The sequence below is a fragment of the Corvus moneduloides genome, chromosome 1 (assembly GCF_009650955.1).
Source record: "Corvus moneduloides isolate bCorMon1 chromosome 1, bCorMon1.pri, whole genome shotgun sequence".
Taxonomy (NCBI): Eukaryota; Metazoa; Chordata; class Aves; order Passeriformes; family Corvidae; genus Corvus; species Corvus moneduloides.
In genome coordinates, this window is record NC_045476.1 from 62,058,874 (window position 1) to 62,085,420 (window position 26,547).

The 26,547-nt window shown below is 36.8% G+C and overlaps 1 protein-coding gene across 3 annotated transcripts; it reads left to right on the forward strand.

The window, feature by feature from the left end:
• The first annotated feature begins 140 nt into the window (after positions 1 to 140).
• Positions 141 to 26,547, forward strand: PEX1 (peroxisomal biogenesis factor 1). Of its 3 annotated transcripts, none has more exons than XM_032112187.1 (24): positions 141 to 318; positions 2,245 to 2,388; positions 4,270 to 4,353; positions 4,592 to 4,706; positions 4,796 to 5,565; positions 7,318 to 7,437; positions 9,580 to 9,703; positions 9,957 to 10,066; positions 11,367 to 11,470; positions 12,288 to 12,420; positions 13,101 to 13,197; positions 14,279 to 14,449; positions 15,734 to 15,888; positions 17,207 to 17,396; positions 17,674 to 17,840; positions 18,641 to 18,775; positions 19,376 to 19,440; positions 20,259 to 20,401; positions 20,479 to 20,582; positions 21,492 to 21,668; positions 23,231 to 23,461; positions 24,896 to 25,093; positions 25,449 to 25,579; positions 26,263 to 26,547. In XM_032112187.1, exons 1-24 carry the CDS (start codon positions 202 to 204, stop codon positions 26,345 to 26,347), a joined length of 3,870 nt encoding a protein of 1,289 aa, XP_031968078.1. In that variant the 5' UTR covers positions 141 to 201; the 3' UTR covers positions 26,348 to 26,547. The 3 variants fall into 3 exon arrangements, with proteins under 3 accessions (XP_031968078.1, XP_031968095.1, XP_031968087.1); XM_032112204.1 differs by having other exon boundaries at positions 15,836 to 15,888; XM_032112196.1 differs by lacking the exon at positions 141 to 318 and adding an exon at positions 367 to 690.

A 26,547-nucleotide genomic window follows, 5' to 3' on the forward strand; every position in this document is an offset into this window, starting at 1 on the left:
AGGCAGGGAGAAGGAGCAGCTGTCCGCAGCGAAAGAGCCAATCAGAGGCGGGCAGCGGGGAAATGCCGCGCCCGCATTGGCCGGCAGTGGGCTGTACCACTGTCCGGGGGGTGGCAGGCAGAATTACCCCCCCGCGCCCGCCGCGGGTGGGTAGGTCTGTGTCCGGGCGGAGCGGGCGCGCGGAGTCCGGCGGCCGTGGCTATGTGGGGCTGTGGCGATCCCGGCGGAGCCGCCGCCGCCACCGTCGTCCTGAGCGGAACCCGCGACTGCTTCCTGCACCTGCCGCCCGCACTGGCCTCGCTCCTCCGCCTGCAGCAGGTATCGCGGCGGCGCCGCTCGGGGCCCGGGCGGAGGGACGCCTCAGGCAGGCAGGGAGGATTACGTGAGCGCACCCCCGCATCGCGTTGCCCTGGCGATACAGAGCCTTTCTCTCCTCCCTCACGAGTCAGCCCTCACTGCAGCCGGGACCCCTCACAGGGAGACATCGGAGAACCCCTCCTTCCCTCGCCTCCTGCGTGGCCCAGTGTCGTCACCCATTCCTAATAAAAAGCGGGAAAGATTGGAATTTTTCTTCCCCGACGTGGTCTGGCACTGTGGGCATCTATGTCTCTCTCAGCACTCCCTATTTCATACCAGTTTTCACAGTAACTCCCCAGCATTAAGCGATTAATGTGTAAATTTGTAACTCAGGTAGGAGACCACGCAGAATCCTCATTCTTGGTGTACATAAATAAAATGTGACACTGTAGAAAGGGACTATCTTCATACAAAGTCCCGCTGAGGATGCGGGGAGTGCACCTTGCATTATAAATAACATTTCATACGTGGAAACGGGGGAAGAGACACCGTGTGCCTCTTGTGCCGTGAGCACAGAACTAAGAGTGGAAAATGGCAGGAATGAGCCGAGAAAGATGCGAGCAAAGCTCAGGAGTCGTGGCACAGCCGCTCTGGCCCGGCAGGCCTCCGTCGGCGTGGGTAACCTTCTGATTTCCCAAGGCCAAAGAGGACATTTCACAACAGGAAAACAATGTAGGCGTGTGAAAACCTGCTCTTTCATCTTTGGGGTAGTAGAAGGAGGTTGGTGGAATTGGAAGAAATGCAGGATTAAATGTGAGCTTCATTTCAGCTGCAGTTTCTGAGTGTTTTACAGATCTGCTGGCGAGAGAGAGAGGAGAAGGGAGTGCAGTTGCTTTGAAGTCATTCTGTAGTGTCATTCTGTACATCGTTTGTTATGGTGGACTCCTGCTTTTGCTTAACCTGAGCTGCAAAATGAAAAGATAGGATCTCTGAAAACTTTATAGAAATAGTGTATTAAATACATCTCGTGAATAAAAATATTAAAAAGGGAATCAAAAGCTGAATCTAATTGGAGAAGATACTAGATAAGTGAATGACAAAATGTTGTACAGAACTCAATGTTGTGTGAAGATTAGACACTCAGAGTGATGCTTTATCTGTGGGAATACAGGGAATTAAATATTACATTTGATAAAAGGATCTTAGAACCACTGTAGATATTCTCTGAAAATGTTCTCAGAGTTTACCAAGAAAAGGTCAAATGATACTTGAAATTATTAGAGTACTGTTGAGAAAGAACAGAACATCACCATGTTAACAACTAAATCTGTGGTATATCCACAGTGTACATTGTCTTGGTCACTTGATTTTCATAAAACCAGTAATTTTTGAAAACTACAGAAATTACCAGTTGAATGATATAATGTAAGATATAGTCTCTTTATGGAAACTGACTGAATATATTGAAATTCTTCTGTTTGAAATCAAAATACATGAGAAGTTCTGAAACAGATTGATAAAATTTTTTTGGTCTGAGTTAATGTGATTTTTGACTTATTTTAAATATGTCATGGAAGCACTTTTTGAGACCATGTAAATGTTATAATTTTTGTGAAATCAAAGTATATGTTTATTTCTTTTCCTCATTTGGGAAATACAAATGTGCAGTTATACATTTCTGTAAAATATTTTTTGATACCCCGTAATACAGAAGAAAGGAAAAGCAGTTAATTTTCTTACTTAAAAATAGTCCATAAAAATAAAAAGCTGTTTGAGAATTGAAACTGACGTGCACTCCTGTGTTGACAGTTGTGCAAACAAGGTGTAAAATCCAGATAATATCTTTATTCCTTTGATCTCTCTAAGCAAATACAGTTTAGGTCGTCTAATAGTCATCTTATTTAACTTGTTTTATATTAATTTATTTTCTTTATTTGAAACTCATAGGGTCAAGCTGTGAAAGTTTCCTGTGGTCATCAGCCGATATTTTTGAGCTGGATAGAAACAAGGCATCAAGGTCACCCGGGTGAAAATATTGCAGAGATTAATAGACATTTGGCAGAGAAACTTGGCATCAGAGATGGAGAGCAGGTTTGAAATGCTATCTTTGTTTTCTATTTAAACAAAGAGTATATTGGAAGATAAGTGAAAAGGTAATACTTCATGAGTTAGCTATGACCTTGTTGTGTGTATTTAGACAGTTTCTTCATTTACATCTGCTCATGAGAAAAGTTAACTGTCATGAAATGTCTCGAACATGAAAAGATTTTCTCATTAAATCATTAACAATTGCCTAAACAGTGGTAGGAGAGGCTTGTGGGTAGGTCTTTGCAGGGCTGGAACAACTATCTTCAGTGACATTAACTTTAAGAAAATACACTTTTAAGAAATTGAAAAGTTGGGAATGGGAATATTTTGCTTGGAGTTCCTGTTGTTTTAAAGTAACTGTTGATCTTCTGCATATTCTTGTTTCATTTACTTGGAGTTTAAATTTTCATCCCTTTTTTCACCCCTTCACCGTATTTCCCCCTGTGTGCTCTCTATTTATATTCACCTCTTATGTATATACACCCACACACTTCTTGTATATTCACCTCTTACACTCGAGCGCACTGTTCAACTTCTCGTAAACAATTCTTTCACTGGGCAGAAGTTAAGAGATGCCCGAGAGGCAGACAGAGTTTTCTGAAATGAGACCACCAAAATCTCAAAATTGAAGCATTTTTTTTCTGTTAATAGGTAGAGATTTAAACAAACAAGAAGAGAAAATTATTGCTTTACACAGTGTTACCATGTAGTATATTCATATATGCCTATTCTCTTATATGCAAAATTTTGTTCAACATAATAGAATACATCAAAGAATGTGACTCAGAGCAGTGTATCTTACCTTGTTTACTCTTTTAACATATTTTCTCTAGAAATTATGTGTCTGTTTGCAGCAGTTTCCAGTTTAGTAGTTGAGCAGCCAGGCATCTACCCTTTTTAGTTCCAGAAATTAATAGCCTTCAACAGGAAAACAATTGACAAAGGAAACCCAAGAAAACCTCACCCAGCTGTTGCCTGAGAATAATATCTGTACAATTGAATAAATGCATGAATAATTAGGTTGTTTCACCATTGTTTTGGATTCAGGAGTTACATGTTTGCCGTGTTTCATAATAGTATGATCTTCTATTTACTGTGCTGAGGAAAAGATACTCGTCTCAATTATTACTTCAAACTAAGGACATAGAGAAATTCAAAACTGATTGTTGCTTTTGTAAAAGGTGACCTAGCGTAATTCTCTCGGAGGACAGGTAACTAGTTTTATCTCAGGAAAAAATTAATGACACTTCTGTAAAAATTAATTGCAGTATGTTGTTTGAAAATTGATTTTTTTTTTTAATGTAACCTTTGGCAAAAACTGACTTTTGAAGTATGTATTTAATGCATTCTGAAAGACCTAAGCCACAATAGCTTTTACCATTCCTCCTGATACACACGACATTAAAACTGTTCTGTGGAGGTAGAGCTGCTTCCTATGAAACTATTCATTAAGGAGCTGGGCTTGCTTTTTCTATTGTACTTTTTCCTTATTTTTTAGCTGGTTTTGCCTTGTCTAAATTTGTGCACAAGTCAATGAATTTTTCAACTGTCTAAAATCCTGGGGATTTAAAAATAAAGATTAAAAAATGGAAAGATGGTTATATGATCAAGGTATATTAAAAATGGATTGCTTTTTATCACCTGATACAGCTCCTGATGCTTTTCATACTCACTGTTGATTGACGTCCCCAAGCCTAATAGGATCCATTTCCATCCATTGAGCATTCATCTGCTTATGAATTACCTAGCGTCATTAAGATAGTGTGTGTTCCAAGTAGCAAAAACATATAATAAAGGAGATGTCAATTTTCTCATTGAAATTAAGGTGGAGCTTTTATATACTTAAAAATAAGGAGTTAAATATTTTGGTGTTACTTTTGCCAGGTATTTCTTGAGCCCTGTTCCCATGTGTCGTCCTGTCAGCAAGTAGAAGTGGAACCACTCACCGCAGATGATTGGGAAATTCTGGTAATAAAACCTCTTCCATTGTTATGTTCTTTTCTTAGAGATGACAGAGATTCTGACTCAAGGAGTTTTTTGCACAATGCCCCGTTCTTTTCAGCCTCTTAAGAAAATACTAAATGTGGTGTTTAGTTGTTTTTTATATTTCAAATGGTGTATTAGAAAAAGACATAGTTTTTTTTCTTCAAACGAATGTTAAAAATGTATGTGGTATTTAATTTATAATGGTATCACATTTCCCCAGGAACTGCACGCTTCCTCTCTTGAAAGGCATCTTCTTGACCAGATTCGAGTGGTGTTTCCAAGAGCCATCTTTCCTGTCTGGGTTGAGCAGCACACCCATGTTTACATCAGGATCGGTAAGCAACACTGGAGGCTCTCAGGGCACCTCCAGAAAACTGTTTTGCAGGAGTGGATGCATTCATTGGCATCTTTTGTTCATACTTAGGTACACTTGTGCCAGCAGCCCCATATGGGAGATTAGAGCCACGCACGGAGCTTCTGATATGTCCCAAAACACACGGACCTGAGAATATCACCAGCACACCTTCCTCAGAAAGTGACATCTTGCTCAAAAATTTTGTGAAAAATAACATGGAGCAAGAGGAAACATTAAAGGATCCTTTTGCCAAACAACCTTACTTAAAGCCTGGAGTCCTTGATCAGAGTGAGGCTGATGCAAACATGACGTTTGGCTCAAGTGTTCTCCCTAATATATGGAATTTCATTGGAAACATTTTCTCTAATACATCTGAGCAGAAACAAAAGACTTTGTGTGATAACGATGAAATGAGCACCTTCAAAGACAAGCTGCTGAACTTAATTCGCATGGATTCCATTTTTAGAGTATGTCAGTCCCAGCCTCCCAGTGTACAGAATGTATCCACCACTCATGAATTTCTGAAATGCAATGCTATTCATGTTTTTCCATGGAATTTAGACTATATTGATTTGGATCCAAATCCTGTAGTATCTTACGGGAAAATCAATGAGCTGCTTTCCCCAAGACAGCGTCATCAAGAAGCAAAACAAAATCTGCCACTTGAAAAGCAAAATCATTTGACTAGTACACAAGACAAAAATCCTTCTAATTCTAATAGCAGTCGAGCATCCAGTGAGGGGTCTGTTGTTCAAATCGTTTGGAATGGATTTGAAGACCTAAAGAGTCTCATAGAGTATGGCTACAATGGGGAAGCCTTGCATGCTGGAAGAGTTTGGGTCAGTTTGAGCACACTATATTTTGGGCTTTTTATTTTATAATATTTTCTATTGGATAGTTGTGAACTGGCTACTTAACATGTGGGTTTGGGCTGTAGTGTGTTAATCTCTCGAGTTTACTAGAATCAAATACTGTTTGCTTTGCACTCATTCTGGACTACATTACTTACCATCATTCTCCAAGATGTACAGTGTGCTCTGGGTTTCTGCACACGTAGCATTTTTACACCAAATGAGGAAAATGCTTCAGCGTTTCTGGAAGGAATATATGCTTTCTTCACAATCTGTGGGTAGCCATTGTATTAATGAGAAAGTGAAGGTATCTCTTTGCATAGATTCCATACTGCATAATAAGACTCTTCATCAGTTAACTCTTTGAAATGTGCCTTGCACCCTAGGGGTCATCAAACTCTAAAGTAATGGGATCACATATCCTAGTGCAACATGATGTTTGTGAGTCCTTTTATACACTCTTTAAAATACATCTTAAAGTTTTATATCAAATAACCATCTTGTATAATTTAAATTGTTCTAGATTTTATATGCCATTTTGCAAGGTGGCACAAGTCCAGGTGAGGAGATACTTACACTTCAGCTTGTTCTGATAGAACTACTGCCTGATTATGTTCTTTCTTTCCTGGAAGCACATGTGGGATCAACAAAAACAAAAAAAATGTGCTCCAAATCACCATTTGACTATTTTGACATAATACATTTCTCACCATTCATTTATTGCTGTTAAGAATGAGAGCAAGAGCCTGCAGTGGTCTTTGCCATGAAATCTTCTGACAGGTATAACAATTTTCTGAATGCCAGCATGTGATGCATGAATTCTTTATGGTCCTCAGTCGTGGTATAACCGGAAACATTTCTTAAAAGTGTATATAGCTTTTATAATATTTTCCCTATCAGGTTAGAATAACACGAGCCTGGATAGCCAGTAGCATAGCTGTTCATGTGTCTGCTAACCAATAATATAAGTGATCACATTCCTAATATTCACATCAGCTTTTTTTCCCTAAAACAAGTGCTTGTATAACAATTTTTTTCTGCAAACTGCTGTGCTTCTGCTACCTGCTACATTTTAGAAACTTTGTTACATCTCTCCTGCCTCGACTGAATAATCCTTGTTCTTAACCAAGTGGTCTTTGTTCTCTTATTACTTAGCATTCTTTGTTCTCTTGCCCCACACCAGCAATCATAAAGTTTCTCACAGTTAATAAGTATTTATGAGATATTTTCAAATTGGTTTAAACTAACACAGGTTAATTGGAAAGGAGTTTCCTTTAAGGGGCAAACTGACTAGTGTGATTTAGGGAGACTGGATTTTCTCTCTCTCTGCTGCAGGTGTGCTTAGTTCTGGTCTCTGTAATGGTCTGTGTATATTTCCGTGCCTATGTAAAATTAATTTTAATCAGCAAATGAAATTGTTGTTTTTCTCCTATACTAAGAGCATTCTTGCAGTGTTCTAAGAATTCCTCCTACTACTTATTTTTTTAGCTTTTGGATTTTATTTAAAGAAGTTAGGAGGTCAGCTGTAGTGAGCACTTTCACAAATAGGATAAAAGGTAACTAGAGGTGTGCATGTAAGAGTAAGACTTGGATATCGCTGTCAATGTTATAAGTTCCTTCGTAATTCTCTTGAGGTTCCATTAGTGATGAAGAAATTGATGTGGTATTATATATGCAATGTTATAACTAGTTTACTTTTTAATATTTCTTTTTTTTTTGCTTTTATTTTAAATATTTCAGATTCCAGATGGTCTGAGAAAAAAACTACGTATCGAAATACATTCAACAGTCCGAATTAAGTCAGTTGAATCTATTCCTAAAATTCCTGTATCTCTTACACTGCAGCCCAAACAGAACTTAGTGAGTTTATATTATTGGTCATGTACTTGTTCATGTATTGGGAAACTGATAATGTTGCTCTGGTCAAATTGCAGTGGGGGGTGGGGGGCATTATGTTTGTTTGTTTTAATTTGTTAGGTGAAGATCTGGAAGTTGTCTATTGTTGACTATGGAAATAATTACTAAGGAATTCTTTTTTTGTGTATAATTTCTTGTTTTTTCTTTTTACTATGTAAATTTAAGTTAATAAGTTGCTATGATCTACTTAAACAGAGCTTATCTAGTATTTGTATTTTGATCAATGTACTGTAAACATCAAGTCATTAAATTTTGGGTCACTCTTGGTAGATAATTCCAAATAGTTACAATGCTAATTGTAATAATTTTCTATTTAAAGGGACTGGTAGATGTCACAGATAATGGAAAAAATTTAACTTCTGAATTTTGACTCATTTTCCTGAAGCTGTTAAAGGATATAGCACCTTTAAATCATAGCGCATTTAAAATGATAGGGTTTTTCATTATTCTCAGATTTGGAGAATTTCTGATGTATTTCTTAATAAAACGACATTGGTAGGGAAAATATACAATTTTTGTTAAATTAGGTCTCAATTATAAAGAATCACTGTCAAAATAGCAACAATAATCGATAATAATTTTGCATCAGACCTTCATTTGTTGTGCATTAATTTGGGTTCAAATCTAGCAAATATTAAGTGTATGTCTATAAGCCTATAAAAACAAACACCAAACAGAAAAAGAGTCATAGAGTTAAGGAGTGAATATCCAGTTTAAGTCTCCTGGGAGAAGACATGTTTAAATTTTTCCAACACTGCAATGCCCAGACAATTGTAGTGAAATTACCGTAATTTGTATGTGCTGTTTAGTTTATTACTTCCTTTTTTCTTTTCCTTATGCTAAATATTTAAATTTTTAAGTTACATTATTGAATCCCTTTGTTTTCCTATAAGTGAGACATATTCTGAGTGAGCATCTGTGACAGTAAGAATATACTTAGTGCCAGTTCTCACAGTCCATCAGATATATCTCTGGAATTCTGTATTTCATCGTAACTTGTGGGACACTTTCTTCATACTGTGGCACTGGCCTGATTATTTCCTGTGTTAACTCCTCCTCAAAGCTTTAAATACAGCACTTGCCATCATAGCAAGGCTTAGGTGGGTTTGTTCTTCATCCCCAATATTCTAACTTGGTTTCTTACCTACAGAAGAACTGCATATTTTTTTAATATTGGAGATAAAAGGATTATTAGTTGGAATTGATGATCCTTGTGGGTCCCTTCTAACTCAGAAAATTCTGTGATATTCTGGCAGTAACCTGCTAAAATTGTAAAAATGTACTTATGTGTGCTTTTGTACATTTTCAATACAGATTTCTCCTTTTTCTTTCTAATTCAGTTAAAGGTTTCTTTAGTTCTTGGAAAAAAACCAGAAAAATGCAGAAAGGATTGTTACAGTAACTTTCATTGTTCTTTCTGAACACTGCTTCCAGGATCTTTGTTGCTTCCCCCTTTTCTACATGGGAATTATGTAGAATTCCCATTTAGGAATTCTACATTAGGAACTTAGCCAAGAGATCTGGGATGTAGACTCAATTTCTTTTCCTATTCCATTTACCTAGTTGTTCTGGGGTAAGTTCCTTGGTCTCTGCCTGCCTGTTGAAGTTTGTTGGTGATGCCCCTGAACTGGATGAGCCCAGGGTTCGTTTTATAGGAAAAGGGTATACAGGGAAGAGAGGGGTGTAGTGAGCACCTGAAATAAGTCTCAGGTTAATATTGATGCATATCTTCAAACCCAGGGTCAGGTCTGAGCAGTGCCCTTGGATCTGGCAAGACAGAAAAGTAAAACAAAAATAAAAGCTTTTCCTTGCTCTCATGTCAGTGTTTTGAGGAAAAGTCTTTAGAGGTGGGCTAATGCTCAGCTGTGGTTGTAGCAGGGGCTGCACAGATGCTTTCCCTAGAGCAGCTGATAGAAATGGTGGTTGTTGGCGAAATGCTGTTTTCTAAATGAATAAAAGTCTTACATCTTCTTCCATCTCTGTGTTGCCATAAGAGAAATAAATGCCCCATGCATAGGAAGAAAACATTTTTACTTATTAATACCTGGTTTTGTTTTATTTACCTCTTTCCTTTTTCCTATTTAGCCTAAAGATATACATGAAGATGATGTTAAATGTGCATTCAGTTCTTGGCTGCAGGATTCCACTGATGATGATCACCCATGGCTAATGACAAGCACAGACTGTATACACCTGTCTGTTAAAGAAGGCAAGGATAATACTGTCCTGTTTACTATGGGATTTACTTAGCCAGTATACCATTCAATTCCTGTGCACGCCTTGTAATATAACTGATACCTCTTTTCATGGAAAGTATAAGCTTGTGTTCTTTAATAATGATTAACCCTTTTTATTCTTTCATTTTGGATTATATTGTAGTAGTATTCTAATCTGTTTTGTCTTGTGAGGAATGAAAACTGAATTTATTTGGAGTTTTAGTAGTTGTTCATTGTGTTTTACAGGAATGGAGGAGTTTGTCCTTAATGCAGCGCATCCCGTGCACATTGAAGAAAATAAGTCTGAGAATATTTTTATACTAAGTCCCAGGTTGCTGCAAAAGACAAATATACAAGTAAATATCACATAATATCAGGTATCAAGTAATTTAAATTGTTATACTTGTTTAAAATATATTGTATTTTGTATGTAATGTATTTCAGTTTCTCTTTTCAAGTAAATAATGTTAGTCTATTCATTAAATTATATCTGCATCCTTTATGTTACTTTGTAGCTTGAGGGCCTGCTGAGATTCCAGGTGTGCCATGCTTGTTACTGAGTTTCATAGAGTTTCCACATCAAATTCTCAGAAAGATCAGTTAGAAGAGAGGAGAGTCGGTACTGTACAAGTCTGAACATCCTTATACTTACTTGTATATGTACCGTCTTAGTTCTTTCCCTTGGGAACTACACCACTGCTCAGTGTTTCTGGCAGGAACAGTAGCTCGTTCTGGCAAAGATGAGACGTATTCCCCATTCAAACCTACCACACTCACCCTGCCTTTTCTCTGATACAGTTTCTGTGCCTTCTGTTTCTTCCATATTTTATTTCTCAGGAGAATAAATATTTCTATTTAATACTAGAATTACTGCTTCCATTAGTAATTTTGGTTGAACCACTGCCCATTACTTCGGGGTTATGGTTATAGGTGGGATAATGTTTTTTTTTTTTTTCATTTTTAAACATACAGTGACATTTTAGTGGAGAATTAAGGTGTCTTTTGGCTGTTTAGAATAGAACTAGATTGAAGATTTAGAATTTCTGTTAAAAAATAATAAAATGAGCTTTCTTTTACTGGAAGTAGGTACAAGAAGGCTTCTAGAAATTGTTCAAATGACTGGTACTAAGATTAAAGAGCAAAATGCATTTCTTAATAGCAGTGTCAACATCTCCTACTAGCTTGTTCTTATCTGTGAACCTCTGTAACCCCTGTTTGCCTGCCCAGCTTTCCATACTAGTGAATAAAATGGAAAAATTCATGCCAGGTGTTTTGTCAAGTTACTTTTCACCTAGTCAGGCACCTGATCTGTTTCACTATTCTGCCTCATGAGCTCTCCAGCAGAACAGGGGATGGCACAGGAGAAGGAACAAGTTGCAGGTAGGGAAAGAGATAGTGGGCTGCACAGTCTGTTATAAACAGCACTTGGCTCAAAATCTAATCTTACATTATTAAATTGCTGTCAACACTAGATTGTATTTTGGAAGTAGTTATATGTCTTCCATTTCTCCAGTGCACCTTTCTTTCAAGCACAGTAAGCATCAGCAAAGCATACATGCAGCATTTTCTTTGCACAATTCCAGAAATGTCTAGTCACTTCATGCCCTTCTTCTGCAGTTATATTTCATCTAAAGTCCTAACTCTCTTTTGTTGTAGGTTCTTTTACATCCTCTAAGTAGAAAAGCTGATGATGATGACAACCAGCCAGCTATGCCTGATAGAGACAAGAACTTTCCATATCACAAACTAAGCGATTTAGGGTGAGACATTTTCATAGACAAAAACATGGGAGGGAATGGAAAGGAGAATTAGAAAAAAATAACATTGGTGGAAATGCAGACTTTTTTGGAAACTATGCCAGATCTAAGCAAAACTCTGCATCTTTTGGCTTGTGTCAGGTTCAGACTTCATCCTAGTTTATGCAGATGGTTAATTTTGTCCTTGAACAGTCTTAACTGCTGTGAATAGAAAACCTCATGTGTCTAAAGGTACTCACATACTGAAAATTTCTGCATGTCTGTCAGTAGGATGGGAAGTCTCAGAACTGAGACTGCCTTAGCATGGAAATTCAGAACTGAGCTTTAGAAGAAATACTGATAGTTCAGCAGTTCTTGTTCTAAGTAGTATGAACAGACTTCTACGCAGCAACAAAGTATAGTGGGGTGGTTTTAGCTGGGGTATTCAAATGAAACAGGATTTTTGGTAAGTCGCAGTCTGCCAATCCTTATCTCCCAGTAACTTCAACCTGTTTATTTGTTCAACTACGTTTAATAGTAAGGATCTCAAAGAACTGTAGTTCCTAAAAGTTTTATCCCAATCATCAGCTGAGGAGAGAAATGCAGAGTCCTGTGGTCATTAGTACAAGGGAAAACAGTGGTACTGTTTAGCAAACATGAAGGGATGGGGCAGAGGAGACAGGAGAGGCTTGGAGTGTTGTGATATGTGCTGTCAGTGCTGGAAAGGCAACTGAGAATACAGTCTGTCAGCATTCTAACTTCTTGTAGTGCAAGCTTCTGCTGCCTACATAGCGCGCTCTGATGCTGCCCAAGGCCATTTAACGTTTCCTTTACCCAACAGAGGAGTGGACAAATTAGGAGCATCTTTATTTGAACACGTAAGCCACAGCCTTCTGGGGCGTCCTTTATCTCAAAAGCTGGCTGCTATTGCTGTGGGACTACGAAGTGGAGGGGTGCTTCTCACAGGAGGAAAGGTACACACTTCTGCTTTCGCCTTGCAAACCCTTGCACCTTGTTTTCCATAGTTACAAAACGGTTTGTGTTAGTTTTCTTTGATACTCTGCACGTTCCAAAGAATAAAGAACAAGCTGAAAAAAAACTGAACAGAGGTAATTCAGTAAAACATCATCGCTCACACATACACACACACACACACACACATATATATATATATATGTGCATTTTAAAGATTGCTACTAATGCAATTTCAGTAGGGGATTAATCTACTTTGTCTTTATATTATGATAATCACCTGTTGCCTTTGAAGTATTTGAATGAAAATAAGCATATATTTCCTCTTGTGTTCTAACATAAAATGGCAGTGGAATTGATACTGTTATTTTCCTGTTGCCTCTTACAGTGATCCATTTAATACCATATGTCACTGAACGTAGCAGATGTCTTAACACTGAACTCAGTGGAATCAGAACACCGTACTGGATGTATCTACTCTGAATTTATCTTTGTTTCACTCCAGGGCTTTGGTCCCTACCAAGTGATACAGAGGCAAAATACATATATACATTTACTGAGGAATAAACCCAGTGTGTGTACAGCTTCCCCAGCTTGTTGGCTGGTGCATATTGTGACAAAAACATAGAAACACAAGGAATTGGCTCTGTCAATTTACTTTAGCTCACATTTATTTTTGTAGGGAAGTGGAAAGTCAACATTAGCAAAGGCCATCTGCAAAGAAGCTTTCACTAGACTGGATGCTCATGTAGAAGTAATTGATTGTAAAGCTTTAAGAGGTATGATAATAGTTTTTTTTAATCTCGAATGCTTGCTGTACAATAAAGAGGCACAGTTATGAAGTTAGTACATTTGGTCTGAATAATTTTTCTAGTATTTTTGCTGTTTTTGCAAGGATGTTTGATGCCCCACAATTAGTATCTTCAGCAGTCTGATGGAAATAAGCTGCTGTAAGTTTATTTCACACTTCTGTCAGTTTTTGTCCCACATACCACCACTAAATTCAAACCGTGCTTGCTGTGCTCATTTCTAATTGTTACAGAATAGGAAGAAGTTGCAAAAATTGAACTGTGTGGTTTTTTTGCTATGCTAGCTGAAACAAATGCTATGTTAACAAACTGTAGGTGTTAGAGGATACCTGTACTCAGTGAAAGGATAACACAGGCACCAAAGACAGATCGAACAACCAAATGAAACCTAGTTTAGGATGGCATATTTACTAACCTAGTGTATTTGGCAATAGTCATCTAACACTGGTGATTATAGATGATGAGATGACTCCTTTTGGGAGTTTAAAATAAGTATTTTGCGCAAAGATGGAAGAGCACAAAATAGGCTTTTTTCTGCTTTTGCATTTCACTGGCTTTTCTAAATAGTCTTGCTGTCACAAGGGCAGAAAACACTCAACTGTTTTCTTACAGAGCCCTTATATGGCCCCGCTATATTGTTTTTGCTTAATTCACTACTTAAGCTGGAGTTCCTTGCACCAGAGAAAAGGGGAAAGATTAATGAGCTAGGTCCTTTGCTCTGGAAAATTCTTCTGATTGCTGGATTCTTTAGTAGCTGTATTAGAGTGCTGCTGATTCTTCTCTGGTTTTAACTGTCTGGCAATTAGACTTGTAGACTTCTATAGTGGTTAGTGAAAGATGATTGATCTCATTTTAGAACTTGTGGAACCTTCTAGTACTTTTTTAATTGAAGAAGTGGACTCTTTTTTTTAGTAATTGTTGACTTTGGTTTAATCTTGGTATCTGGATTTATAGACGTAAAAGTAAGATAGACAAAATATTGTGAGCAAGATGTAGTCAGTCTGATTTTTTTCCTGATATTTTGTGTCATTCTAATAGTATTTTGTTTTAGGAAAAAGATTGGTAAACATAAGGAAAAATGTGGAAGAAGCTTTTTTAGAGGCAGCATGGAGACAACCATCCATTCTTTTGATGGATGATCTTGATCACATTGTTGGAGTACCTTCTACACCAGAGCATGAGAACAGCCCTGAAACTATTCAAAGCAATAGACTTGCTTATGGTAATACTGTGCTACCTGTGTCTGAATAGAAATATAATGCAACTTAGAATTTCTTGCACCTGAGTTGTACTGTCCTACCTGAACAATTCTGTCTGTATCATTATTGCCTCTGGACCATGTGATATTCAGGCAGAGACTCAGAAATTATGGGAGGTAGGCATTTGTGGACCCCTGGCTGGTTCAAAATAATCCACTCTGGATCTTGGAGCAGTCGTTGCCAATGCACTTTCACCACTGGTGCTGCTGTGGTGGTGCTGTTGTCAGTACCGCTGCCAGTGCTTGAGACTTCTCCGTTCCTTTTTTATATTGTTCATACACTCAAATATGTTGCAATTGATTACAAACTGCAGATGAATCTTTAACTGATAATTACTGATAAATTGATTTTTTGTTTTCTGTAATTATTATCATTTATAATTACATTGATACATCAGTTTGATACTTACTGATGGTTAGAACCAACTTCTTTTAGATGAGTACCAACTTCTTTATCATCCTACTTGTTATACATTATAGAATTTCTGTTTTGTTTTACAATGTAACAATCCACAAATGTTAAAAATAAGATGATCAGTTGTAGTTTGACTTCCTGTATAATGTTCCCTTTTATTCCTGGAAGTCTACACAATGCTAAATTGCAAATTAAAACTTAATCTAAATGATCAAGATTAATAAAGCCATAGCAAAAAACACCTTCCATTTCTTAGCTCAGTTTGAGGGAGTTAGCATAATTTTTACTGAAATACTTCTGAAGTTCAGAAAATCTTACTATAATTTCTTCCTTAAAAATGTGCTCTTAACTTACATGCAGAATTGTTTGGTTTTCTTAATACTTTTATTTAAAGGTGTAGTGCATACAACAGAGCTTTAGAGTTTTAAAGATTGTTTCTTGAAGGTCTACCTTGAATCCTTAATTTTTTTTACTTTTATGTATTACTTTTTTCCTAGAGTGCTTATTTTCTAGGCTTAAGATCTGTTTTTATAACTTTTCCTTTGTTGTTTGCATGGAGGCAGTAATACCACACAAAAGTAGACGTCATCAGTGATGTTACAAAATCAGCTTTTAAAAAGCACTTCTGATGGCATTTTCTTAATGGAATATGCTGTCCTAGAGAGACTCACTATACCTTTTTTTTCCCCTAGTTAAAAAAAACAACTGTAAACACGGGAATAAAAATAATGTATTACAAAGCTGTTACATTTTGTGTGCACTAATGCTACTCTCCAGGGTTAGGGTTATTTTTGTTGTTTTGCACTTCATACAGCAACATCTTCTGTGTTTAGTTTTAAAAGATCTGATGAAAGAAGTTATTTCCATGGGGAGTTTGATTGCACTAATTGCCACAAGTCAGTCTGAACATTCCCTTCATCCTTCCCTGGTTTCAGCACAAGGAACTCATGTATTTCAGTGCTTCAAATGTATCCGATCTCCAGATCAGGTAAATTCAAATAAAAATGGTTAAAATGTTGTTTGCCTTGCCAGCAGTCTCAAATATGATGGTGGAACAGCTGCAAAAATAATAGGTTACACCTGAAGATGAGAAAAAAATCTGGAAATCTTAGAAGTTCTTTCGTGATACTTAAATACCTCAGAACTTATATCTGTCATTATAAAGTTTAAAAAAAAAAAATCCAATGAAAGCTCCCAGTTGGCCCCACTCCTCAGTAGTAAGAGAAGGGTGTATTCAGAGGGCATTTCAGTTCAATGTAAAACAAGTCTGGTTGTCTAGCACAGGTGAGATATGCATGTCTCCTTGTTACGTCTAAGGGGATGCTAAAGGAGCAGCTTTGTAAAACATGTAAGTCATCAAGTTAGAGAAATGAAATTAAACACAAGTGTGTTTTTTCCCAGCTCAGTGAAATAAGTATGTTCCTAGAACGTGTATTTTAAAAACATTAATAAAACTAAATGTTAGATTTATGGGACAGTTTTAGGTTTGTTTCCATAGTAATACCATCAGTCTACTTTTGAACACAGTCCAGTTTGAAAAGAAAAATGGATAGAAATAAAAATGCACAGTATTAACTTTTGTGCAGGAGAAAGCAGAGACTTTGAAACCCTCATTCCCTAAGGACTCATTTTTATTTAACATGAGTTGTTCCTGTCTGCATGTCTTTGGTCACAGCCCAGCAATTAAAAGCCACTGAGCAGGGGATACTGTGTTAGATGCAGTTTGACTTTCTCCCACTTCCTGCAAGTCTTTTAGATTTTATTTTTTATTTTTTAAAAGTCTTCTAGATATTATTTTTTATAAATATTTAAATTTTTTTAAAAAAACAAGATTTTATTGTTTTTAATACTAATACTCAAATAAGGATGACACATCACTGTAAAAGTCAAGATCTGAAAAGATACCAAATTATCTGAAGTGTTTTTATCTGGCACGATATATTTCATCTCAGACATATTGTCTGCTCATATTGACAAAATGCATTGTGTTCTGTTTCCTGTGAAACAGAAAAAATGGGTGTAAACCAGTAGAATCTGGAGGGGGAGGGATGTTTCATTATTGCTGTTGAATTTAAAGTAGCTCTGGTGAGGTGAATATTTAAAGTTATAAAACTGGTGAATTTATTGAAGTGCACTTGAAGAACTAGCATTTGTTTATATTGCTATGGTTTTGTTATATAAGGGTTTGGCATTACACAAATATTTAAGGAAATTTTCCTGAGTCATATCTATTTACTTTTTGAATTCTTGAACTCCATATAAATAGTAAACTCAATATGCACTTGCTGCACAATTCTGTTTTTCAGAAGCAAAGATGTGAAATGCTGTATTCCATAATAAAGAAGAAACTGAATTCTCATCCGAAGGACTTTTCTGATCTTGACCTGCAATGTATTGCAAAGGAAACAGAAGGTTTTGTTGCTAGAGATTTTACTATGCTGATTGATCGTGCCATTCATACCTGTGCTTCTAACCAGAATGCATCAGATAATGGTGGTATGTTGACAAAAAAATCTCTTATTTCATAGTCTTGCTTCTGTTATCCAGAACTGGTGGAATAATACAGAAACAACCCCAGTTTTTATATTTTGTTATATACATATATATATTCTATTATATATAATAGAATATATTTTTATATTTTATGATACTTTATTATTATATCTTCTATTTTATTATTAAAATTTATTTAATTGTTACATATTGTAAGGAAATTGTTACTGACAGTTTTTGCGTTTGGGTTTTGTTCAGGATTTTTTTTTTTTTTAAGCAGATTTGAACCTGTCAACTGTGGATTTTCAGAAAGCTCTAAAAGATTTTACTCCATTAGCTCTGAGAAATGTCAACCTTCATAAACCTAAAGACCTTGGCTGGGACAGGATTGGTGGCTTAAAAGATGTGAAGCAAGTGCTGAGGGATACCATCATGTTACCTGCAAAGGTACTAAGTTCCTTTAAATTAGTTACTTGAATTTTGTACATAAAGTCAGTAGGGAAGAATTATATTTTGAGGTGTGGCACAGTGTTTGGTAGAAAGATGACAGGCATGATTTAGGGCTACTTTTGTAGCTTTCCAATCTTCAGCTGTCTTCAGCTACTAGAAAACACTTTATTCTTCCCCTTCTCTCTTCCAAATACAAAATGCAATAGCTGAGCTTTACTACAAATCAAGTGTTACTCTACAATATTGGAGTATTGCCACACTCGGTTGCAGGGTTTGTAATTAGGTTCTGTAAAGACAACATTTCCAGCTGTTTTGTGCAGTGCTTTTGCTAGAGGAGTATTTCCTTTTGGATGAATGCCAATCCATCAACCTCTCTCTACTTCACTTTGGCCTTTCTGCCTTGCTTAAAAGTTGAACACTGAGATAAGCCATTGAGCATTGACTCTTCAGAGAAATGACTGAGGAGTATATTTGATCATTATCATTCAGTGATTAAAATAGGAATTTAGAACTACCAGTATGGACAATATAAAGCTCTAGTCCATCCCTATTCTGTCCTGTTTCCTCTTGGTAGAAAATCCCACTTGTTTGTATTTTAGGTACCTAGTAAACCTAGGAACTTAGTTCAGCCCCAGGTAAACTAAAAATAGTCCAGATGAGCTGTTGGGATAATATTGGGGATATAATAAACTAGATGCATTCTGTTTAGACAAAAGTCATCACTAGTCAGTGATGTCACAGTACATTACAGAATACTTACTTATTTTAGAAGGTATCACATTGAACCTCTTTTCCAGTATCCAGAATTATTTGCAAACCTGCCCATACGACAGAGATCAGGAGTTTTGCTGTATGGAGCGCCTGGAACAGGAAAAACACTGTTGGCGGGAGTGGTTGCTAGAGAGAGTGGAATGAATTTCATCAGCATCAAGGTAAGCAAGAGTTTAAGATTAATTGATTCATTATATTAACTGAATGAAATAACTTTACATAATATCTGAAACTGTGTGCTTGTGAGGGCAAAAAAACTAAAGTAAGAAACTCACATTTAAAATTTTGCTTGTCTCTGGATAGCCCTCTGTATATCTGATTTCTGGAACTTAACAGTTTTATTACTGAGATTTTTTTTTTTTTTGTATACCTATTTTCCTCAGGCGGAATTATAGAATTTAATTAGGTGTTCTTAGTTTCTCATTTTTTGTAAAAAGACCCCAAATTTTCATTCCACTGTACAATGAAATTGAGCAATATATTTTAAACCTTTTTAAACTACAGTGTAAAGCTTTGCCTTGTGATTCTTTAACATATGTTCTGTTATGGTACAAAAATGGAAATGATTATTTTTAAATAAGTTAGAATGCTTGAAAAATTATTCTGGTTTATCTAGACCCCTTGTCTCTTCTGTTCAAAGATGCCACTGTCTTGGTTGCAAGAAAATTCAGTCTAGTAAACAAAATATATGCTGATGTTGAGTTACACATTAAAACTAAGAAACATGTTGTGAGTGGTTTTTTCTGATTATATATTTTTAGGGACCAGAGCTGCTCAGCAAATACATTGGAGCAAGTGAACAAGCAGTTAGAGATATCTTCAACAGGTTTGTTTTGCAAAGATTTGTGATGTTATCAGTTAATTTCATTGGTTGAACCACAAAGAAATAATTTCGTTATCTGAGGGGAGATACGGCATCAGATCATAAAAGCATCTGAAATAATCAGTTGTGCTGATCCAGATGTGTGTATCTTGGTAGGTTCATCCTGGCCTTCATTGTTCAAGAACTGCACGTTTTGGCTCCAATCAGGAATGTGCTTTTGAAGCTGAACTCCCAGTTGTCTCCAGCTACAATGCATTGGTTCACATCACAGAACTCTCTTGGAAAACATGTCCTGAATTCCTTTCAGATGATTCCAGAAGACAGTTACTCCAAGTAGTAATGCACACTCAGTACATAGGGTCATATTAAACTTGGTACTGAGGTCCTCAATGCCAGTAGTTCTTTTTTACAAATCTGCTCTTACTGGCCCTCAGTGCTCACTAATGCCAACACATCCTACACAGCCTTGGCTTCTCATGTTATCATGTAGGCAGTCTTTTTGTTAGACATCTGTAAGCCAAGAACTCATCTGCCGTGATTGGATTTTAGAACTTTCACGTATAATAATATGACAGTTGAGCACTTAGAAATGATAAAGTGAGTGAAAAGTATGTTATAAAAATGAACAGTGACTGTATTGCAATCCAGTTCTTCAGAAGCTCTTAAATTCTACAAAAACAGATTTTCTGTTCTGTCATTAAATACAACTGTTCTCTGAAGCCAAAAAGCAATTACCTTCAATACTTTTAAGCAATTCTACCTGTGAATGAAACTTAAACAGAAAAATAAGTATTCCTTTTTTTTTTTTTTTCCCATTTTAGGGCTCAGGCAGCTAAGCCTTGCATTGTTTTCTTTGATGAGTTTGATTCTATTGCTCCTCGCCGAGGTCACGACAACACAGGAGTCACCGACCGAGTGGTTAACCAGCTGTTGACTCAGTTAGATGGTGTGGAAGGCTTGCAAGGTACCAATTCACCTGTGTGCTCCTTTTCATGCAGAAGTTTAGCAGGTGTTAATGGCGTTTTTCTGAACTCTCCTAAGGGGTTTATGTGCTAGCTGCTACCAGTCGCCCGGATTTGATTGACCCTGCTTTGTTAAGGCCAGGTCGACTGGATAAATGCCTGTACTGTCCACCTCCTGATCAGGTGAGGAAACAATTTCACACAAGAGGCAAGGGAAAAAATCAAACTAATGGATTTTATTTGCCTTTTCTTTATACATAGTGCCACTTCAAACCTGGAAAAAGTGGACTTGATTGCCCAGCTCCAATTACACAACAGGATAAATTCGCTGATTTTAATGTCAATGTGTTCACATAAAACTGGGGAAAGAATAGGCTGTTTAGCACAGTCTTCTGGATTAAGTAATATTCTGTGAGTCTAGCTGATTAAAAAAAAATGTGAAAAACAGGAAATTAATCTGCAGAAAGAAATTAGATGCAGTGTAGTGTGTATAATGTTCTCCATCTTTCTTTGAACAAAGATTCCAGTGAATATGCCATTTGCTTAAACCATAGTCAGTCTTTCGAGGCTGTACAATGTGTGTCCTTGATTCCCCATTTAATGAGAAAAAATTAGCACAGTTCATTTTCAGATTAGTTCACACATTTAACAAATACCACATCATTTCATTCTGAAACACATACGATGAGCCTGTGCCATAAGAGCATAGGTATACTCTCTTCCCCCCCCCCCCATTTTAAACTTCTGGCTGAGGGTGAGATCATTCAGGTAAACAAAAGTTTTGCACTTTCATCATACTTCTCTTTACAAAATGACATATGAGGAGCAGAACTCACTTTCATATTTTTATGTATTTCATATATGAAAATCCCAGATATTGACTAGATATATTAGAGGAATTTATTCTCTGTATACTACATTTGGTTAGGATAATATCTTTCTAGTATTAGGACAGTATCTTCTTGAAAAAAGATCCGTCCTCCCTCAGAGAGGAAGTGGCTGGTGACAGGTCCAAAGCACCATCTAGCAGTCAGGACAAGGAAGATAACAGGTTGCTTTACTGACTTTTTTTTTTTTTTTTTTTTTTTCCAGAATTCACGCTATGAAATCTTAAAAGCTCTCAGTTATTCCCTGTCCTTGGCCAATGATGTGGACTTTCAGGATTTGGCAGCAAAAACAGAACAGTTCACAGGGGCTGACCTAAAAGCTTTATTATACAATGCCCAATTAGAGGCAATCCATACTAATTTAAATTTAGGTTTAACACAGGTAAATAAAACTGATATAAAAGAAGTCTCTCCTCTTTATTTTTATATTGATATGTTTGAAAGAGTTAATTGTATCCATGGGGGTTTTTAGCAAAATTACTTTTTTTTACACAGAGGATTAACATTTTAATATGTTTGCAGAAAAATACAAGAATATTGTAATGAATTGGTTTAAATACTTCTTAAACACAAGGTTTTTCTCATTTCATGATTGGTGTTTATTGTAAAATGTATTTATTTAAGCCCACATGTGTTTATCACAGTTGTGATGAACAACTAACAAATTGATAGGAGGGATCCCACACAGAGTTTCTTAGGCGCAGATAGCAAAATCAGTTTTGAGATGGCACATTTTGGATGATGGAGGAAACGAGAAATTGGTGGGTTTTAGGGATTCATTCCAACAGATTAAGTTTGATTGAGGTCAGGAGAGAAGTGGCAAGAGGATGGCAATACCTGAAATGGCCAGCTCTGGCTCATCTTCCAGGCACCAGCTGGTACTTGAACTTCCAAAGTATAGGATCCCACCCTAGGTTTGTGCCCCACACGTGACTGACAGATCCTTCCTCTTTTAGCCTCTGTTCAGCCACCTCTCTTCACATTTTTAATGCCTGTCCTCTGGTTCTAGCTGGACAGGGGCAGGCATGGCTTCTGCTACTTGGTGGCCAAAGGGAAAGGTTGGGACAGGGGTGCAAAATGAAGGAGATCCTTTTGAATTCTTTTTGCACCAGCTGTTACCAAGGAATTGGGCTCTGAGGATGCAACTCTTGGTATTGAGAGGGATCTCCAGCATGTCTTCCCTAACATTCCCTTCACCTGTAGCATCAGTAAGTAGTTGCTACCTCATGATTATCCATCATAGGAGGAGGTTGTTGTCTGAAGCAGTGGTCTGCAGAGTGGTGTGCACACACCCCAGAGAGAGCACAAGGCAGTCCATTGATGTGCAGGAAGAAAATAATAGAACTTCAATGGTACATGTATATAATTTGCGAATAGTATCCATATTCTTGGTAGAGTGTGCTCTGAAATTTTTGACTGATAGAGGTGTACAATCAAAGTGGTTTGCAGACACCAGTCTAAAGCAACAATTTTGATTTCCACATCAGCATTTAAAATGTGTTGGCTATGACTAAAAGGGAGTACAGCAGTTAGGCACTATAAAAGTAGACTCATTTCAGTCTCCTAGAGCATTTTACACAAGACACTAATTTGCTTGGAGGGTAAGGTTGCAACAGAAGTTGTACAGTTCTACAACACAAGACATACATGAAGTTTCTCAACACTTGCTGTTACTGAGAGTGTGAGACAGTGGAAACAATAAAACCTCAGAATTACCTCCTGAAATTACTTTTCTAGCATGAAGACAGAAAGTTCTTCTTAAAGGCATTGGATTTTCTTAGCAAAATATTTGGAAACATACTCCTAGAGAAAGACAGATTACTTACTATTAGAGTCAAATGTAAATTGATATTCTCATTTGCACTGTGTATTAAATCTTCTCGTGTATTTCCAATTGTAGTTTGTCACGAGTTAACTCTTGTAATGCTCTGTTCTTTGTTACAGGATTTTGGATCTAGTTCTGATAGTGACTTCAGTCTCTCTTCCATGGTTTTTCTAAACCACAGCAGTGGCTCAGATGATTCAGCAATAGATGGAGAAGCAGGGCTAGAGCAATCTCTTATTTCTTTAGACATGTCTGACTTGCTTCCTGAAGATCCAAGGTCCAACATGTATCGTCTTTATTTCGGAAGCTCTTATGAGTCAGAGCTGGGAAATGGAACTCCTTCAGAACTGGTAAATTACTCACTTTATGTCTTGAATTTTCTAAATATAGTTGAGAAGCAAAAAAAACCCATACCATTTGCCTGGTTTATAAATACAATTATGTCTGCTTTGACCTGCAGACTGTCTTCAGGTAATACTTAGTAGTCCACAGTGAGGATGGGGATGGAAGGACGTGAGCTGAGAAAATACAATATGGACTTCTCTGCAATCTTGCTGGAGTTTAAAATCAAAATCCCAATGCTTAATACCTTATAATTAAGCAAATTGCATTCATATTAGATTTTACTCGCTGGTCAAATAGCTTGTTTCCTTCCAAAATTTTTGAATTTTGGTGGTTGGTTTGTTTGTTGTTTTTTCTTTAACTTAGTTTTATTACTAAAGAATGACCATCCAGCTTTCAAGAATTAAGTTACATTCTCAAGAATCAATGAACCTTCTTTAGTTTCCAAAAAAATGTGTATTAATAGAATAGTCAGACCATGGAATTGTGTAAAGAAGAAAACGAAATCTTAATTTCCATCACTGTCTTTAAGAATCAGAATTCCTGATGTAGTAGTATCATGGTACGCAGCAAGCAGCATGTTCTCTGGCCAGTTTGCAGGTAGGGATGCACAGTTGGCTGCCCAGCACCTGCACAGGGATCAGCTCACCTTTCTTGGCTGACAGGTCAGCAGAACAGGGTATGCTGCCTCGGAGCTCCTTACAGTGAACAGATGATTTCACAGTTCATGTGAATCTGTGGGAAATTCATTTTCAAAATCTGTTGTAGAACTGTTACTACAAGTAGTTATCCAAATTCTTAGACTCTGTTTTCAAAACTGTCTTGCATTGATTCTTAAAGCCAAAAATAACTTACCTTGACATTGGAGAAGTAATTACTCACTGCTAATGTCCTTTGGTATATTTTATCTTGCATTATGGGTGATAGTGTTTGATTAATGTAACTTTAAAGACTTAGTTTTCCTCTGACTGTGAAAATTTTTCAGCAAGGATTCTATACAGACTTTGATCTCTTAAAGTTGTTGAATTTGAAAGGTGTGTATTTTATCAAGTGCCCAGAGAATTTGGACATGATGAATATTTAAATTCCAAATCTAACTACATAAACTTGCCCAGATTTTAGAATCATGGATTTTCATAAGTAAATAAAACAATGGACTTAGCAGACCTTTATTCATTCTGAGATGGGCCATTGCAAAAATACTTACATATTTTCCAGACATGAAATTCTTCATTTCAAATTTGGCTTTTGCCCAAACACCTTGGCATATTAACCTAAATCTTTCTGTTAAAAAAAATACGTATGAAATATATTTTAAAGAGAAAGAACTCTTTTTGCCAGTGTAGGCAAGCTTATATTGAATTGTTGGCTAATTCCCAATGATGGAGTTGCTCTTTTGGATCCATAATGAGTTAATATATTTCTTCTTGTGATGAATTTAGAGCTCTTTGTGTTTGTCCGGTCCAAACTCCATAACTTACGACTTTACCAGCGTCACTCAGAGAGATGTTGCATCCTCCCAACCTGCAATGCTTAGAGCAGCTTCTCAAGAAGGCTCCCTGGAGAACCAGGAGCAGCAAGCAGAGCACCTGAGGACAGAAATCAATGCTATCAAGGCCAATTACAGAAGCAAGAATGGAGTATGGCACTTTTTAAAATTAGTATTTAGTCTTAACAATTCTCTGTTGTTTTCCCACACTTCTTGGTATTTCAATTAATAATTTCTGCAATAATATTAAATATTAGGTAACAAAAATAACAAAGATAAGTGATACTTAGTTTGATGAAAAGAAGTCAGATGTTAGCATGCATATAATTAAACAGTTATTTATGTTATTTATAAACATGGAGGGGGGAAAGTTGTGACTATTTCTAATAAATTTGTCTGTACATGTAATGTACAGACATACAGAGGAGGTTCTGTAGCTAATGATACCAATGGCACTACGTTTCTGTAAAAATTTTTCATTGTCTGTTCATGGCTCACTTTTCAAGGAGGACAGCACCCTTAACCAGTCAGCGCTTCCCAAGACCACCTTAACTATTACCCAGTCTCATCTGATGGCTGCTCTTCAGAGTATGAGACCATCCATTAGTCAGGATGACTGGAAGCATTTTACTGAACTGTAAGTTTGGGTTGGTTTTTTTTGTAATTTTGAATTCAGTGGAGATTTGGTCTTACCACATTCCTTATACATCAGAAACACGATGGTTTTAAATAAATGTGGGGACTGGCAGCAGATAGCTGATAGCTTCTGACAGCAGTTTTTTAAGAAATAGTAAGTTACATAGTGGGAAAGGGAAATGATTTTACCAGTGAATTGTCTTCTTATTCATGTAGGACCTAGAAATAACAGACCAGAATCCCCTTGTATTATGTTAAGAGGCTCTTTAAGTTTTAGAGCTAGGTCCTTCCTGCTTCCACTTAGTAGTAGCTCCTTGTATTTTCAGATTGCTGGAGTTTGACCCTCTGTAGTGGTCTTTGTAGCTGGTATGTTTGGGAAAGGCAATAATCCTTAGAAGTATAAACATACTGAAAAGGAGAATGTGTCTCCTTGGACTTGGAGATCAAAAAGCTGGGAAAAAAAAAAAAAAAGGAAGCAGGACAGAGAGCTCTTGAGTTAGGTTTGGGGGTAAAAACTCCTCCAGGTCCCCAGGTTTGAGGAGACAGGCACTCTTCATCTCCATAAACATATACTTAAACATCTGGAGTTCTGTGGTGCATTAATATGCATCTGAAGAGGCAGACACAAAAAACACATTTCATAAGAATTTGCTAATGTCTTTTTTTGTTTTGTTTTGTTTCCAGGTATGATAATTTTCAGAATCCCAAGAAGAGGAAAGTACAGATTGGTGCAACATTCAGACCAGGACAAAAAATGACTCTAGCTTAGGAACTTGCACTTGCTTGTAATTGCTAAACTGTAACTGGAAATGACAAATGTGATTAAATCAGATTATTTATATTCATATGGATTTATTAATGTAGCAGTTGAAGATAAGTTTCTTCTAAACTCGCTGTAAAATTATGTCACATTTTATTTTGAAGAATATTGTCTTCCTTTAGATTGATATTAAATTTTTTGAGAGAACA

Excerpts from the sequence above, each read along its gene's own strand:
- PEX1 (XM_032112187.1), top strand. The coding sequence starts at position 202 with ATGTGGGGCTGTGGCGATCCCGGCGGAGCCGCCGCCGCCACCGTCGTC. Across the intron at positions 17,397-17,673 it reads GAATGCATCAGATAATGGTG|ATTTGAACCTGTCAACTGTG; the intron begins GTATGTTGACAA and ends TTTTTTAAGCAG. Across the intron at positions 20,583-21,491 it reads ACTGTCCACCTCCTGATCAG|AATTCACGCTATGAAATCTT; the intron begins GTGAGGAAACAA and ends TTTTTTTTCCAG.